Source organism: Triturus cristatus, chromosome 4_2 (assembly GCF_964204655.1).
Source record: "Triturus cristatus chromosome 4_2, aTriCri1.1, whole genome shotgun sequence".
Classification (NCBI taxonomy): Eukaryota; Metazoa; Chordata; class Amphibia; order Caudata; family Salamandridae; genus Triturus; species Triturus cristatus.
The window spans coordinates 664,026,459-664,041,331 of record NC_140586.1 but is presented as its reverse complement, the minus strand read 5'-3'; the positions used below and the strand labels follow the sequence as shown (position 1 = coordinate 664,041,331).

Genomic DNA, 14,873 nt, shown 5'->3' with positions numbered 1-14,873 from the left:
CCACTAAATCTTACTGTCTCACCTAAACTTACTAAGAGATGTAGTGATTAGGTCGATGCAGCGGATGCAATATTATTGACATGCGACATAGCACATGCACTCAAACGAGACAATAACTCTTCATGATATACAGCAGATTATAAAAAAATGTTGGCCGTTTTCCTTATACCCTGATCTCACTTATTTCCTGATTTTATACACTGAGGTATTTTCATCTTGTTCCTTCTTTACTTGTGTATGTGTGTTAACTGTTTGTGTTCTTTTGTAGTGAAACATGTTTAATCAAAATTCATATTACAGCAGAGAAATAAGTGTAAAAACATACAAATAAAATTAATAAAGAGAAAAATTATATATATTTATATACATACATATAAATGTGTGTAACATAATTATCAAGGAAATGCTGAATATACACTCTTTTTATTCATTCTTCATCTGATTTGAGTTGAAATGTGAGGTTTCTTCTACTTACAAAGTCTCCTCTTTTTGAACTCATGTCTCTTCTGAAAGTTATCCATGCAGGGTGGGCCAGAAAGAGTCAGGCATTTGTCTATGAACCTTATATCTGTATGAATAACTGGAACACATTTCTAGTGGCCCCTTGCACAAAGATATTGCTGTGGCATTCGTGTCCTCGTTTCTTGAGTAGGCCAGGACGACTATAAGAGTAAACCAAATACACTCATATTAGGAAAGGTTGTAATTTTACCTCACATGGGTTCAGATTCTGCATAGGTCAATCAGTGACACCTCTTGTATCTACCTTGAACATCCTGTCTTTAAATTGTGATTTGCACTCTGATAATTGTGAAACAGTTTACAATAAACCAACTTAATGCACCATCCTATAGCACTGTAGCCGTCACCAACGAATATTCCACCCTAGTCTCTCTCCCCAGAAGACAGCCATCAGACAGGTATACAATATAAAAAGAGCGATGGCGAGCTGGGGTAGAGGGCATGATGTTCACTTATATGAAGACAAGTAATCAGAGATCCATTATAACCAGGGGCAGATGCATTCTTTTATGTAAACGCGAAAAGCAGATGTTGGAGACCCATCTGAAAAGTTATATATTTTACCGTCTGATTAAACTGTTTTTAAATGTATTCCCATCATTTATAATAAAAACAAGTAAAGAAAGAAATGCAGATTGACAGAAATATATAAATGCCTGACCTGGTAATTATTTTTACTTTTCTTTCTGTAGCGAGTCCACATTCAACGCCCTCAACACTTCATTTTCCAACGTCGCCCATCATTCAGCAACCTGGGCCATACTTCTCACATCCAGCAATCCGCTATCACCCTCAGGAGACCCTGAAAGAGTTTGTCCAACTTGTCTGCCCGGATGCTGGTCAGCAGGCTGGACAGGTGGGGTTTCTAAACGTAAGGAGAAAGTTTTATTGAGCTTTTTAATGTGTCAAAGTGCCTGTAAATTACTGTTTCAGCAAATATGGGATTTATTTTCATTTAAAAGTAAAATGTATCAAATACTTATGTCTAACTAAATGGCTTGTGTAGCTGGCAGAGCATTGCAACACATCTATTGTAAAGATTCTTCTATTGTCAAATTATCTGCATTTTCATTGTGTCTTTAAGTTAGGTTGATGTACGTTGTGGTAAAGTAATTTAATGTGCTATTTGTATATTTTTCCTTGTTCATCTAAGTATACCCTGTTTGGTAAGAGACAGTGAGCATCCTGGAGACAGTCTGTCTTGCTTGTGCTTTATTGTTTATAAGACACTTTTCTTTGCCCATTTCCCTTCAATCTCCTTTGATCAGATCATCACTATATGCTCTCTCATCTGTACCCTCTTGTTTAGTCAGCAGCCAAACACTGGCAGACTCCCACCTTATGAATGACACAAGTTGGCATGCTCATTCTTCCAATATCTAGGGATGTGCATCCCATTGGTGATTTTGTGACTTTATTTTCACAAAATTAAAACTTTTTAGCCCCTTAAGGGGGCTTTGTGTATATTTCACAGTAAGCTTTGAATGACTTCACTACAAATAGGTACTTTTGACTTCTATCCTGTGGGAGGTCAGAAGAAAGTTAGTTATTAATCAAGTTTAAAGAGAAGAAACCAGTTATCTTTAAGGAGGGTAGTAACTAAAACAATGTGATTATCTATCTTTGATTGTAGCTTTCTCACACCAAAAGGTTTTGGGTGTGTAGCCGGGTGTAAATTGTGCACTGTGAGTTTAAACTCCAAAAAGAATATTGTGCTGGCGACCAGTTCGTAGCTTATTGAGTCAGCCTCTTTCAGCTGAAACTGTTACAACAGAAGGCTGCTGGGCTGAGAAAACAATTGTAAACTGTCACCTGAGGGAGGAGAGTAATGTTTTGCTTTAATACCCACATTATAGACTGAGCTTCCTCCAATCATTGAACTGGTACCGATTGTGGGTGTGGCAGGTGGAAAGGATGTAAGACTGAAAAGAAGTTTCTTAGAAGACAGCATGTATCATTAATGAACTTAAATTAGTGAATTGGGTTATATACCAAATAAATTCATTCATAGTGTGTGAACAGAGGAGTTTCACCTCCTTTTGTGTAATGTTGCAGAAAAACCGAGTAACAGTACGAGTTTGTATAGACAGGCTGTTGCAAGGTTTTCATAAGCCTCTGTTTGTTAAATGTGATCACTGGTTCCCTTGTATGTTTGTTCAGGATGCATCCCTTGCCGATCCAGTTGCATGCATTTTGACCACCTACTTGACAGTGCATTCCTATCTACATGGAAATCACTTACATTGTATAAGCAAATGATGTATATTTTCTTATCAGACGTCATATAATGTATGCTATAGTGGCTTATGCACTACATAGGTTCCAAATCATTTTTGTTAGGAGTGAAGTTAAGAAGTCCATAAAGCAATAGTTAGCCCTTGAACACTAAAAGCCGGTAATTTCCTACTTTAATCAAATTGGTACTCATGGTGAGAACTTTTACAGATCAAGCCTCCCATGCCTTTCCATTTATGACCCATCACAATATGTGTCTATGATATTGGTTGGGTGTCCCTAGGCATTGCTTGCTGAAGGATTTCCTATGTCTCTTCTGACTTTTTGACCTGGCAAAACCTCTAGCGTGACTAGTTTCAACTCACAATATTATCCTCGCTTTTTTGTGTTGTAACCATGGCCACAGATTCTGTGAAACACTATGCACCCCAAGGTTTATTAAATTTGGGAATGCTGAGTTGTTTATCAGTTTTAGGACTTGATTGGATAAAACTGGTTCAGGGGCCTTAATATATTTCCTAGCACATTTGTGCAATAAATACGAGTCTTGGCAGGAAAACGTTATTCAAAAAGAGTCTATAAATTTAAAAGTAATGCATGTTTCAGAAGGGATTCATAGTTATTGATGCATGTTCTGCCCTATACAAACTTCCTTGAGTGTAAGTGGTCACAATTATACTTCATTGTTATGTTATCTTTGATGAAAAGTGTTATATTTATGCATTTTCAGTTTAAGGCAACTCAAAGCATATATTCAACATTTCTATCTTTAGTACTTTAATAATAGTATTTTTTAAACTGTTTTGTTTTCAGTGAACAATGAAACGTTTATTGACAAGTTCACGTAAATTAGGCGACAAACAACAGTAGTATGATGTAGACTGTCAAGAAAAGACTAAAACCATTAATCCCTCCCAAGAGCCCTTTGGTCCCAACTCGCATGTGGGCACTATGGCAGCAACATAGACCTAAACATGTCAGGCCTATTGCGTGTGGTGTTTGTGTGTACCTCATTCTCCACCAATCTGCTAGAATCCTCCGCTATAAACAACCACCCTAGCTGTCCAAAATAACAATACCAATAATACAACCACCACTAATACTACTGCTATTAATAATAGCAATTACCATTATAATCATCATTATTATTATTACTGTTATTATTATTATTATTTTAGGCATGCAAAAGTGTTATTTTCTCCCACAATCTAATTTACAGATTAAAGATCTATGTATGTTTACACAAGCAGGAGATTACAAAGCTGTTTAAAATCCACTCAGTGACTGCATTTTCTGCTTTTGTAAGCAAAGAAGGGGTGGGGGAATTGTATATAATCAGATAAGGCCACAAGTGTTTAAATTGTTGGGAATCCCAACAAAGTTGGGGTTTTTCAGTTTTGGAGTGCCTTTTTGTACAACACTGTGCTTGTGTTTAATTTCCACATTTTTTAAAACTTTCTTGGCATGGGTCTGCAGTGCAATGGATCTCAGGCTATAGTTTAAGGTGAGATTATGAGTATTGTGTAATGTAAAGCTCAGCAAACATTGCATAATACATTGGAGCCTGCCTAGTATTTTTTATCTTGCCTCTGGAGTGTAAACTGCGCCCCTTTCTCAAATGACGGGAAAACTCTGATATCCCTTTTCTACACAAAGGACCTCAGTACACAAACAGCACACTCCAATCACAAGCTGTACCCAGTACGGCGTATCAGCTGACGTATTTGTGGAAATGGCATTTTGCTCAGCACAGTTGTTTTGGCGACTTGTGGTAATTTCTTTGCAAGCATGAGGCAGATGATACAAATCAAGTAGGTGACTACTGCAGACTAATCCTTTGAACATGCCCATGGCCTTTTTGGCGGTCACAGTGAAAGTCCGGAATCTGGCCTGTGTTGCCCAGTGGGCAGGCACCTCTCCACTGGGCAGGCACCTCTCTTCTGAGATAGGCAGAATGCGCTGTAATCCTAACTTGGCAATCTGCACTGTAAATCTCCCCACTGCACCTAATCCACAGAAGTTAGACTAGCAGCATTAAAAATACACTTGGAAATCTACGATTTTTATATATTATGAATATATTTCTTGAGAATAAATCTTTGCAATTCAAAGGCATACATCTGCTAAGTGTAGATTTACTGAATGAATGCAAACAAATTTCTCCTTTTCTAAAAAATGGAATACCAAAGCTTGGTTCTCTGGACCATAAGTGTAAATAATCATTAGCGCGAATGTTTTGCATTAATCTGCCCAACAGAAGACGTGTGAAGAAAGCTGAAGACTACAAATTAATAAAATATATCCCTTCATATATATTTTTTTAATTTGGAGTTTTTTAAAGCGCTGAAAACCACAGTGCAGTAGTGCTTTGGTAGGTATAACTAAAGGGTAATCACTCAGCCTATCGAAGTGGTTGTGTCTGCTGGTGGGAGTTGTTATCCAGAAAGTTATGGTATAATTTCATCGCCATTAATTCATAAAAGAAATAATCTTTAGTAGAGAGTCAATAGCTAGCCCAAGGCAATTTAATAACAATTCTCACAACCTTCAATGTGCAATCATCTCTGTTGATAGGATGAATCACTCTAAACCAGTATTTGTTTGAACATGTTGTTTGGTAAGATGAGTACACACCATCATGTGTGAGATATGTGATGGTAGTAAACTGTTTGTTGTACGGTTTTAAATGACTTTAGATACTCGTGTCTATTAGGTAGGAATAGCAATCTTGTATGCACTAGTCGTTTGTAGAAATTTCCTCATGAACTCCCTTGAAATTAGTATTTTCTACTTTGTTGGCATCTTGGAATTGGTTGCCATGGGGAGTTTAAATAGGTTGTGTGTTTTTTACATCTCAAATTAACTGTTATTGTTCAAACAATAAACCCAGTTACAGCTTCATTCACAAAGCAAGGGCTTTAAAATTCAAACCCTTCCCCTCTGCCTTTACTCTTACAATTGGAGAACATTTCTAACTTTTATGGCATTCATGGGAGATCCCAGGTATGTTCAAGGATATCCATGGGACACACTAGATTTTTGTGAGTTTTCCTGTATATTAAAAAGCATTTATTAAGAAATTCCAAGAGTTGGAAATGCTGCATGTGTAACTGTGGTGCTAATGGATGCAGATATTTAAGTTTTTTTCTCCAAAAGACAAATATTTCTCCGCGGAGAGACCAATTTTCTTCAGCCCCAGTAAATATAGGGATTTAACCTGAAAACACAATTACTCTTGGTCTTTACGCATCTAAATCGGAGTCCCTATTTAGGATGGAAAGGTTCCTGCAAGGGGTGTGTGCACAACAACAATCTTTTTGGTGTGAGTGTGTTAGCTTAAATTTGTAGGTAGTGCAAGCGAGAACGCCTTTGAACCCTGATTTAAAATTCCCAAATTAAAAAATTCTGTTTGTGAGATTACAGTTTAGCCAACCTAGGTTCTCTGATTCGGAATAGAACATTTACTCTTTGAAACCGTTTATTTTGCACTCTTAAATTAAACTTGAACTCTCAAAATCTATTGTCAATTGTGCCTTTTTAAAGTGCAAAAAAAAAGAAAGGAAGACCTTGGTTGCTGACCATCTGGGAAGTGTAGCCCAGCAGTCACTGTCTGAGATCCATTAAAAAATGTTTCCCCTAATGGACGTATCTTTAGAGTGTGTGTGTGTGTGTGTGTGGCTGTTTTACAGTGTATATATGTAAAATTGAGACATGCTAGTGATGCATACACTTCACCTTTGGCTGCAGCTAGCTTGTGAATAGCTTGTAGCTGGGGTCATTTCAGGACCTCCCAGAATCTGGAATTTAGTTATTGATGCTAAAAATGTAATGGAAGGTTCTTCAAGTGCGTTTTGGTTAGCGACTTCCTGGGGTTTCTATATATGTGTTTGCCATGTGTGGGATGTTAACCAAATTACACCTCCCACCCAAATGTCTTTGCCCTAATCATCTTCAGAAACTTCTGTGAAGGTTTCTTGAAATTCTGTGTGGCCTTAGCTGTTTTAGGCCACTCCAAATAGTTGTTTTACTTTTGAGGAAAATTTGCATTTACAGATTTCTCTGCCAAATCTTGTCCTTGGAAACATTTCTTGGAAAGAGCTTGGATAAACACTCAGTTTGTAAATATATTCAAACTATAACTAGGGGCCTGCATTAACAAAACCACAGCCCTGCTCAAACGCCATTTGCCATGCAGGTGATATGCGTTGGTATTATAAATGGGGACACAAGACCCCTTATGAAATACAGAATGCATGTATGTAGTTAGAGTAAAGGAGCATTCAAATGAGAGAATCTCCTTTGCCTTTGACAGTGCTACCATTGTGGAACCATGCACAGTGGAAAGGAGGCGCAGGAAAAGGTACAAGGTAACTTGACTTAGGAGATGGGCGACAATTAGAAGCTCCTTTGGAAACAAGTTATTAAGGGCTGCAATTTAAGAGACCCCTTTTTAGGTCCAAGGGCATGTATTGATCAAAGTACATTCCTTTTCCTAATTAGGAGTCCAGTTTGATTCTGTGTGTACCTGGCTTCCTATGGTTGGCACCAAAAATAAATGTGTTTATTTAGGGTTATCGCTTCAGTCTCTGATTTTGCATCCACGCTAGGAAAGAAGCTGTTGCAGGCCCTGCCTAAGATCTAGCAATCTAAATGTATTTCTACTGATGCACACAGTAATATGGGGTAATATTGATGTACCCGTGTTAAAAACAGTAGAAAACAAATATCTAAGACATCTTCTGAGAGTTCCTCAGAGTACACCTGGGTATAGTGTTCAGCAAGAACTTGGAGTTAACTATCCATCTAACACACTCGCCTTTTGATCCCATGTATGATGGATTTTAATTTTGTTTAGGCCTGAGACAAAATGAAATCGCGTGGTTCTGCGGGACTGTTTGTCTCTTGATTATGCACAGACCTTGGATAACATTTATTAAAAAGTCCTTCTCTTCCCTGGGTTTTATGGATTTGTTTGAAAGCCCTGAGATGATAGGGACAGCTGATCTAACCTGGACCCGGAAAACCTTTTTATCATCATGTCAGGCCAACAGAGAAGGACAGGAAACACAAACCTGTCTGGTCATATCTACTGTTAAAAACGATTGATACAATGGAACCCTATCACTCCTTTGAGTCGGTTCACGTTGAACCAATTCCTCAGTTTGTTAGCTTTTCCAAACTGAGGGAATAAATGTGGGACCCCACGACTACAGCTTTGTGTCTCCAGAGAAGACGCTTCATTTTTCATTTTGTCATGTTCTGTGGCTTTTACTTCCTTCCCCAAAGAGATTTTTATACTTTTTTTTTTATAAGATTGATATTTTAACCAAGCGCATCCAGCAACAATGTAGATTTTGTTTGTTATTCTGTGGCTTGTTTTTTGTCTGCTGCTATTATAATGGCCGCTTGATGAATACATTTTAGTGTACTAATGCTTTATATTTTTTGATCTTTTATGGATTTGTGCAAGTTCTGAAATAAAGATTATTGATTGATTGATTGAAGAGACCCGAGTGCCGAAAATGAGTACTCTAGTTGACATAATAAGGATGTTTTTTTTTAATTTGACTTTGTGAAATCTGATGGGAAAAGCGCAGTCTATAGAAGTGCCACTATGTGGCACAAACTTGTTTGTGGCTCACAATGTCATTGTTGCATTTCCTTGTGAAAAGCATCTCCCCAACTATTCTTATGAAAATATTTCAGTTTTTTTCAGTGGCTCTAGTGGTAGAGTATAAGGTTCTTGATCAGCCACTCAACCTTAAGTCCAGTGGAAGATGTCCTAATGGGGCAGTTTCCATTGAGCAAATGGCAGCGGAGAGTTTCGGTAGGAACACACAGCAGTACCATGGACCACTGTATGTGTCCCCAGTGTCCTTTTCACAGTGTGTCACTTTATTGACATTGCAGCCCCCGTCCCTCCAGAGGACAGACCATTTGTAATTCCTGGTCAGGACAATGCAATAAATACATGTAGAGATGGAAGCCTGCTGTCCTTTGCTGACTTCCATCCCTGCATTCGCAGCTGGCCGCGAGACGTCAGTATAGGAATCCTGCTGGAAGCCATAAGAGACAGGATGTATGTGACCTCCTGAGACTGCCTCCTTGCCAGACTGATAAATTCGCGAAGTACAAAGACTATCAGGTTGCGTAGCACACGCTGCGCAAAGACAGTCCTGTGATGCAAACTGGCACATACGACATTCGTCTCCTGATTTGCAGCTCAGCACCACTCAAATCCAGCTGTAAGAGCAACTCATATGGCAAACAGATGTGAACGCTTCTGCAAATTTTTTGTTCGACAACAAATTTAAGATTAAGATGTGCGAAACTGACTGGAGTTTGGTAAGGTATGCTTTTGCAAGTAAGATAATATTTGCATTTATCAATATAAATGTTTCTTCACGCTTTTTCTAGTCAGAAAAGTAGTTTATGTCACGTTCTTTAAGTTTGAACGTTATTGTAATGGCGAATAATTTGTAAACATCTTCACTCTCCCTGTGAAACGATAATTACAAATGAGGTCTTTACGACCTTCTGTTTATAGTGAACTATTAATTTGAATCTGAGAGCTATTTTTCTAAAAGTACAAAAAAAATCCTTTGTCTTGGAAGGGGAAGTCTCCCAGTACAACTTGTATTTACAAAAATGCACGCTTCTGCATAATCCTGATTACACTGCCTTTGAATAATGTCCGCCGTACCTTAGCAGATGTATTTCTGTCTAGACAACAAATCGATATAGTTCTGTGCTGGAGTATTAATTTGCTTAGCTGATCCAAAACATTGCTTGTTGTGGCCTGAAACAACCCTCACAAAGAGTGCTGAGCACCCAGAAAGAGCAGACTGCCAGAAACAAAAACACTGTAAAAGCAGATAGGTGTTAAAATTGGCAATCCTCTGACATTGCAGTGACCGAAAACGATTGTGCACACAATAAATGCTGTTTTCATTTATTTCTTTACTATTGGCGTAAAAGATGATTTGCATATTTGACAATATTGCGTTCTGAAAAATGTAAATTAGCTTTTTTGAATGTTAACCTTTTTTTCCAATGCATTTTTATAAATCCACATATAATAAATACATTATATATATGTGTGTGTGTAGGTGAATATTTATATATATATATATATATATATATATATATATTTATTTACACACACACACAAAACAATAGAAATTCAGCAGTTATAGTTATCTCAAGTAACTATAACTCACGCTCCCACCATGCAATGTTCTCCTTAATAATTTTACAGCTAATGTTGCAGTGATATTATCAATGATGTATTAGAAGATGCTGTGAGTGATGTAATATGTAGGGTAATTAGCAGTGCATAGCGGGGGGTGCGAGTTATATTTACCTTGGGGCACGCGTTATACTTGCAGGAGATAACTATAACTGCTGAATTTCTTTTGTTTTGTTTGTGTAAAATGTGAACCTAACTATAACTTCCCTGTAACCTTTGTTTTTTTTGGTGAATTTCCAAGGTTTTTAAAATTCTCTTTTCTGAATATAACGTCCCTGTAACCTTTGTTTTTTTACAGTGAATTTCTAAGTTTTTTAAATGTAAAGTAATATTTAATTACCATACATTAATCCAACAGTCGCTCCACACGGCGGGGGGTTGGCCGCAGGCCCTACACCACACACTGCCTTTCGCCATATGTGGCGGGAGGATGGCCGCGGGGCCTGGCCTACGGCTATGCCCTGCAGTTAACCCCCCCCCCCCCAAAGGCAGCCAAACTGTGGGCTCCGTCTCCGGGACACTGAGGCCCAGACCATTTTTTAGGAGGGGCACGGGGGCCCTCTCCTTGGGCCACTTTTCACCCCAGGTTTCCCGGGTGCTCTGCAACAGATTTAAGGGGAAGGGGGACACAAGGCTCTTCTTCCCGGGCCGATTTCGGCCCCTCAGACCCCATCCCCCACGGATGGCACTATATTTAATGGGGAGGGGCCCTGCATCCTCCCTGGACCACATCCCCCGGGGCCCAGCATGTTTTGTGGGTGAGGGGAGCATTTGTCACCCTCCGAGGACCGATTATGGCCCCAGGGAACCAATCCTCTAGGGTCTGGCACATTTTATTTAGGAGAGGGTGTATGTGGCGCCCTCCCCAGTCCATTTCTGGCTTCGGTGACCCATCCCCCAGGGTCCACCACTATATTTTTGGGGAAGGGGGCACGCAGCCCCCTCCCAGGGCTGATTTTGGCTCCGGGTACCCCATCTCCCAGAGCCCGCCATATTATAAAGGGGAAGGGAGGCATGCAACTCGGCTCCCCAGGGCGATTTTAATCCCTGGGACCCCGACCCCAGGGGTCCTCCAACTTTTTAAATGGGGAGAGGGCATACAACCGCCTCACCAGGCTGATATTGGCCCCGGAACCCCATCCCCCAGGGCCCATTCAAGAAAGGGTGGGTGCCTTGGCGCCCACCAAGGGCACCCACCATTTTTCGGCATTGCTCCAGCTTGTAGAAAGCAGCTAAAAATGCTTCTCCCTGTGGGCGGGAGCAATAGTCAGATGTGTTTCCCTGCCTGCATCACTGCAGGCAGGGACACAGATTTGAGGTCCGCTCCTAGCTGGCTGGAGCATTTTTAAAGCTCCTGCCTGCTGGGAGTGGACTTCATGTTTTGCCAAACGAAAGCAAACACAGGTTTCCCTGCCTGCGCCAGTGTGGGCAGGTAAATCACTCTGTCCTAGGGTGGGCAACCCGGGACATAGCAGGAGTTGGCCCTGAAGATGGGGTTCCCAGTGCCATTAATGCCTCCCCTTTGTTATAGCAACCGAACCCCAGGGGATGTGGTCGAAATCAGCCCGGGGGGGCACATGCTCCCGTCCTCCTTTTTAACTTTGGTCGGGCCGCACAGGATGAGGGTTACAAGGGCTGAAATCAGCCCGGAAGGGAGGCTGGCTTCATGCCCCCTCCCACTTTTAATAAGGCTGGGCCCCGGGAAATGGGGTCCCCGGGGCAAAAATTGGCACAGGAAGGGGGGCCCACTTCTCAATATCGGCCAGATCCCGGGGATGGGGTCTGCGGTGCTGAAACCAGCCTGGGGATTGGGGCCTCGTGCACTCTCTCCCCCCATAATAATATAAATATTTCCCCCACTGGACCAGGCCACCTGGGAGGCTAAAAAAAAAAACAAGCTTTTTAAAAATGTTGTATTTTTTGCTGTGGATCCTCTGCGAATTTGCAGCAAACATTAAAAAACATTTTTGGCCTCCGGCGTGGTCCTTGTGGGACCCCACCACTAAGCCTAGGGGTCAGGGAATTCCTACCCTGCCCCCTTGTGTTTTTGTAATTTTTTGGGGGGACTCTGAATGAGTCATGAGTCCCAAGATAGCTGCCACCACTTCCTGGTTAAAGTGGTGGCAGCCCATCAGATCTCAGCATGAGATCTATCGGATCCACCGACTCTCCGCATCCCTAGATATACATACATCTTTTTTTTTTAATTACTTAAAAGCTACTCAAGGGATTAACACCAAATTACAAAAAGAGATCTTTTGGACCAAGATCTAGTTTTCTGCCAGGTTTGGTGTAATTCTGTTCAGCCGTTTGGGCTGTAGTTGTGTCTAAAATCCCTATAGGATAGTGCATGAGAAAAACATGTTTTTTGGGGCCTCCCTTCCTTTCTTGGCTCCAGCTTAAGGAATGACCCGGACACTTTCTGGACAGCAGCTGAAGGGAGTGGCAGTAGGTAATGTACTTTGTGTGTATGTGTATATATATATATATATATATATATTTATTTAGACTATCACATAATTTACCACTTAATTTGCAGATTTCACAAAACATTTTGTTTAGAGCTCAAATTCAAATGGATGAGAATAATACTGCCCCAAAATGTTCCACATAGTTTGAATTTTTTACTGCAGATTTAGATAACCTTGTGTCATATTTGGTCTTCCATGCCACATAATTCTAGTAGGTCTGACAATGGTAAAGCCTTGTGAGCACTTTGGGGGCTGTCATTATAACGAGGTTATCCACATTTCATAGGGAACTGTGCAATATTTTCCATATTTCGCTGTGATATACATTCCTTTATATACCACTGCATCCTTTGCAATATAAACACCCAAACATGTTATATATAGTATATATGCAGATGCTAATGTGCTATCTATTACAAATGTTAAGAGTGAGGAGGGGGTCTGACTGACTTTGAGTAGGTCATGTTGCCCCTTCCTCAACAATGGTAATAAATAGCTCATCACACTGTGAATCTCCTTATGTGGTTTATGCAAAGTCATTGTTTAAGTGTATTTGTGGTTTTCTTTTAAGTGTATCTAATCAAAAACAAGATTCAGTGGGTTATATTTTTGCAGTAGGCTAAAATCACAGAGCCGTCAGAGCGATTAGTAAAGTTGTATTCTTGTTTAAACTAATTCTAACATGTGGTCAGTGTTATGCCTCTAATGTGATATTAAACTGCCCTGATTTGACCTTTGCACTGTAGCAAAAAATGTGTGAATGTGATTATTATTACATCTGCCTTAAATTACACATCATTGGGCCACATTTATTTTCACTGCCATGGCGCCCATAAACACACATATATGCATATATATATGTGCGTGTGTGTCTATGTCCTGAAGTACTTAAAAAAAAAAATACATGGGAGCAGGGTAGGGATACCCTGACACCCTAGTCCCTATGGGAGGGCGGGACTCAGAGGGACCCCAATGGGGCCAAAAAAGAAAAAACAATGCTGCAATCCTGCAAAATTGAAAAACCAAAATGGCAGCTTGGATGAATGTATTCATTATAACCCTACCCCCTAGGCTGTGTTTATAAGGGGAGAGGGGCTGCGTGGCACCCCCAGGGCCCAAAAACTATTTGTATTGGTAGGGGTGATGCTAGGCCTCCCTCCCTGAGCCATTAGAGGCCCCGGAAAGCCATATTAATTATGGGGAGGGGCAGTAGCATGGCCCCCATCGCTGAGAGGTTCTGGTGAGCCCACCCCTGGGGTTGAAATACATTTTTACACCAGGCCCTCCTGGCCATGCGCAGCGGGGGTTGCATTCATGTATGGTAATTAAGTATTACTTAACATTAAAAAATTAGAAATTCAATGTAAATACCAGAGATTAAACTAACATTATGGTTAGGTGTGATAAAAGGATCTGTTTTTTTTTTTTTTAAAACAATCAAAGGGTAAACTAACATTATAGTTAGGTGAATATGTCCGTGATGACATTAATGTTCTGAACTAAAAAAGCACAGAAATTCACTAACTTGTGTCCCTGTCATGCACTGCTTATTACCTCACATATGACATCACTCATGACATGTTCTATTACATCATTTATGACATCACTCATGACATCATCCAATGAGTGTGCTAGTTTGTTTTCATAGTTCACTTAGTGGCAGGTAAGAACCATACTTCTTGTCTGCTTAACTTTCTACAGCATGGGTGTAATAAGTGTTTACAAAACACACCTGCTCCTAATGCACCATAGATGTGTAGAGTTATTGAACACATTATAAATCTTTTTATTCAAGAGTAACTCTGTGTGTGGATGACAGTTCACTTGTGTTCAATATGTTCCACACAAAGTTTTTGGTTCTGCTGAAAACGTTTTCAACAGGTGTAAGATTCTACGTAGTAGATACTAACTTTTCTAAAGAGCCTTCAGTTATTAGACAGAATCGTGTCAGCATGACGATAGCAACATAACTTAAAAGACTGTGTGCACTAGATACTAACCTATATACATATGCTTGTTTTGCTTGAGAAGTTGGGGTTTTCACAACAGTATAAAGGGTGCAGGTAGTAGGATGTTTAGCACCTTTAGATCTTGGTTATTTTTTTGCAAATAGCTTCTTTTTTGACAACTGTTGCATAGAGTGTAAACTGCTCTTTGTAGATACTGTTTAATACTCTGCGGTGTGTTTCTTATGGAAGTTTCACTGTTTGCAAACAGTGTGCTATACAGTATTTTCTCCATAGAGTAAGCACTGTATACAGTACCCAGTACTCTACTGTTATCAACTTCATTTTTTAATGTAGATTTAGTGAGTTTCAGATGTTTTATATAGATATAAGCTGTCTTTAGTAGGACATAATTTTCTTCTTTGTTTTTTCAGTACGATTTTGTGTTCA

At 39.9% G+C, this 14,873-nt stretch overlaps 1 protein-coding gene across 11 annotated transcripts in view; it reads left to right on the top strand.

The window, feature by feature from the left end:
* The window catches only part of NFIA (nuclear factor I A), a 775,047-nt gene that overhangs the window by 682,726 nt on the left and 77,448 nt on the right, over positions 1–14,873 (top strand). For 6 of the 11 annotated variants that reach the window (XM_085602454.1, XM_085602464.1, XM_085602455.1 and 3 more), the window contains one exon: positions 1,215–1,393. In XM_085602454.1, the coding sequence (XP_085458580.1) occupies positions 1,215–1,393 (179 nt within the window). The remainder of the gene's footprint in view (positions 1–1,214; positions 1,394–14,873) is intronic. The other 5 variants (XM_085602465.1, XM_085602457.1, XM_085602456.1 and 2 more) reach the window with 1 other exon arrangement.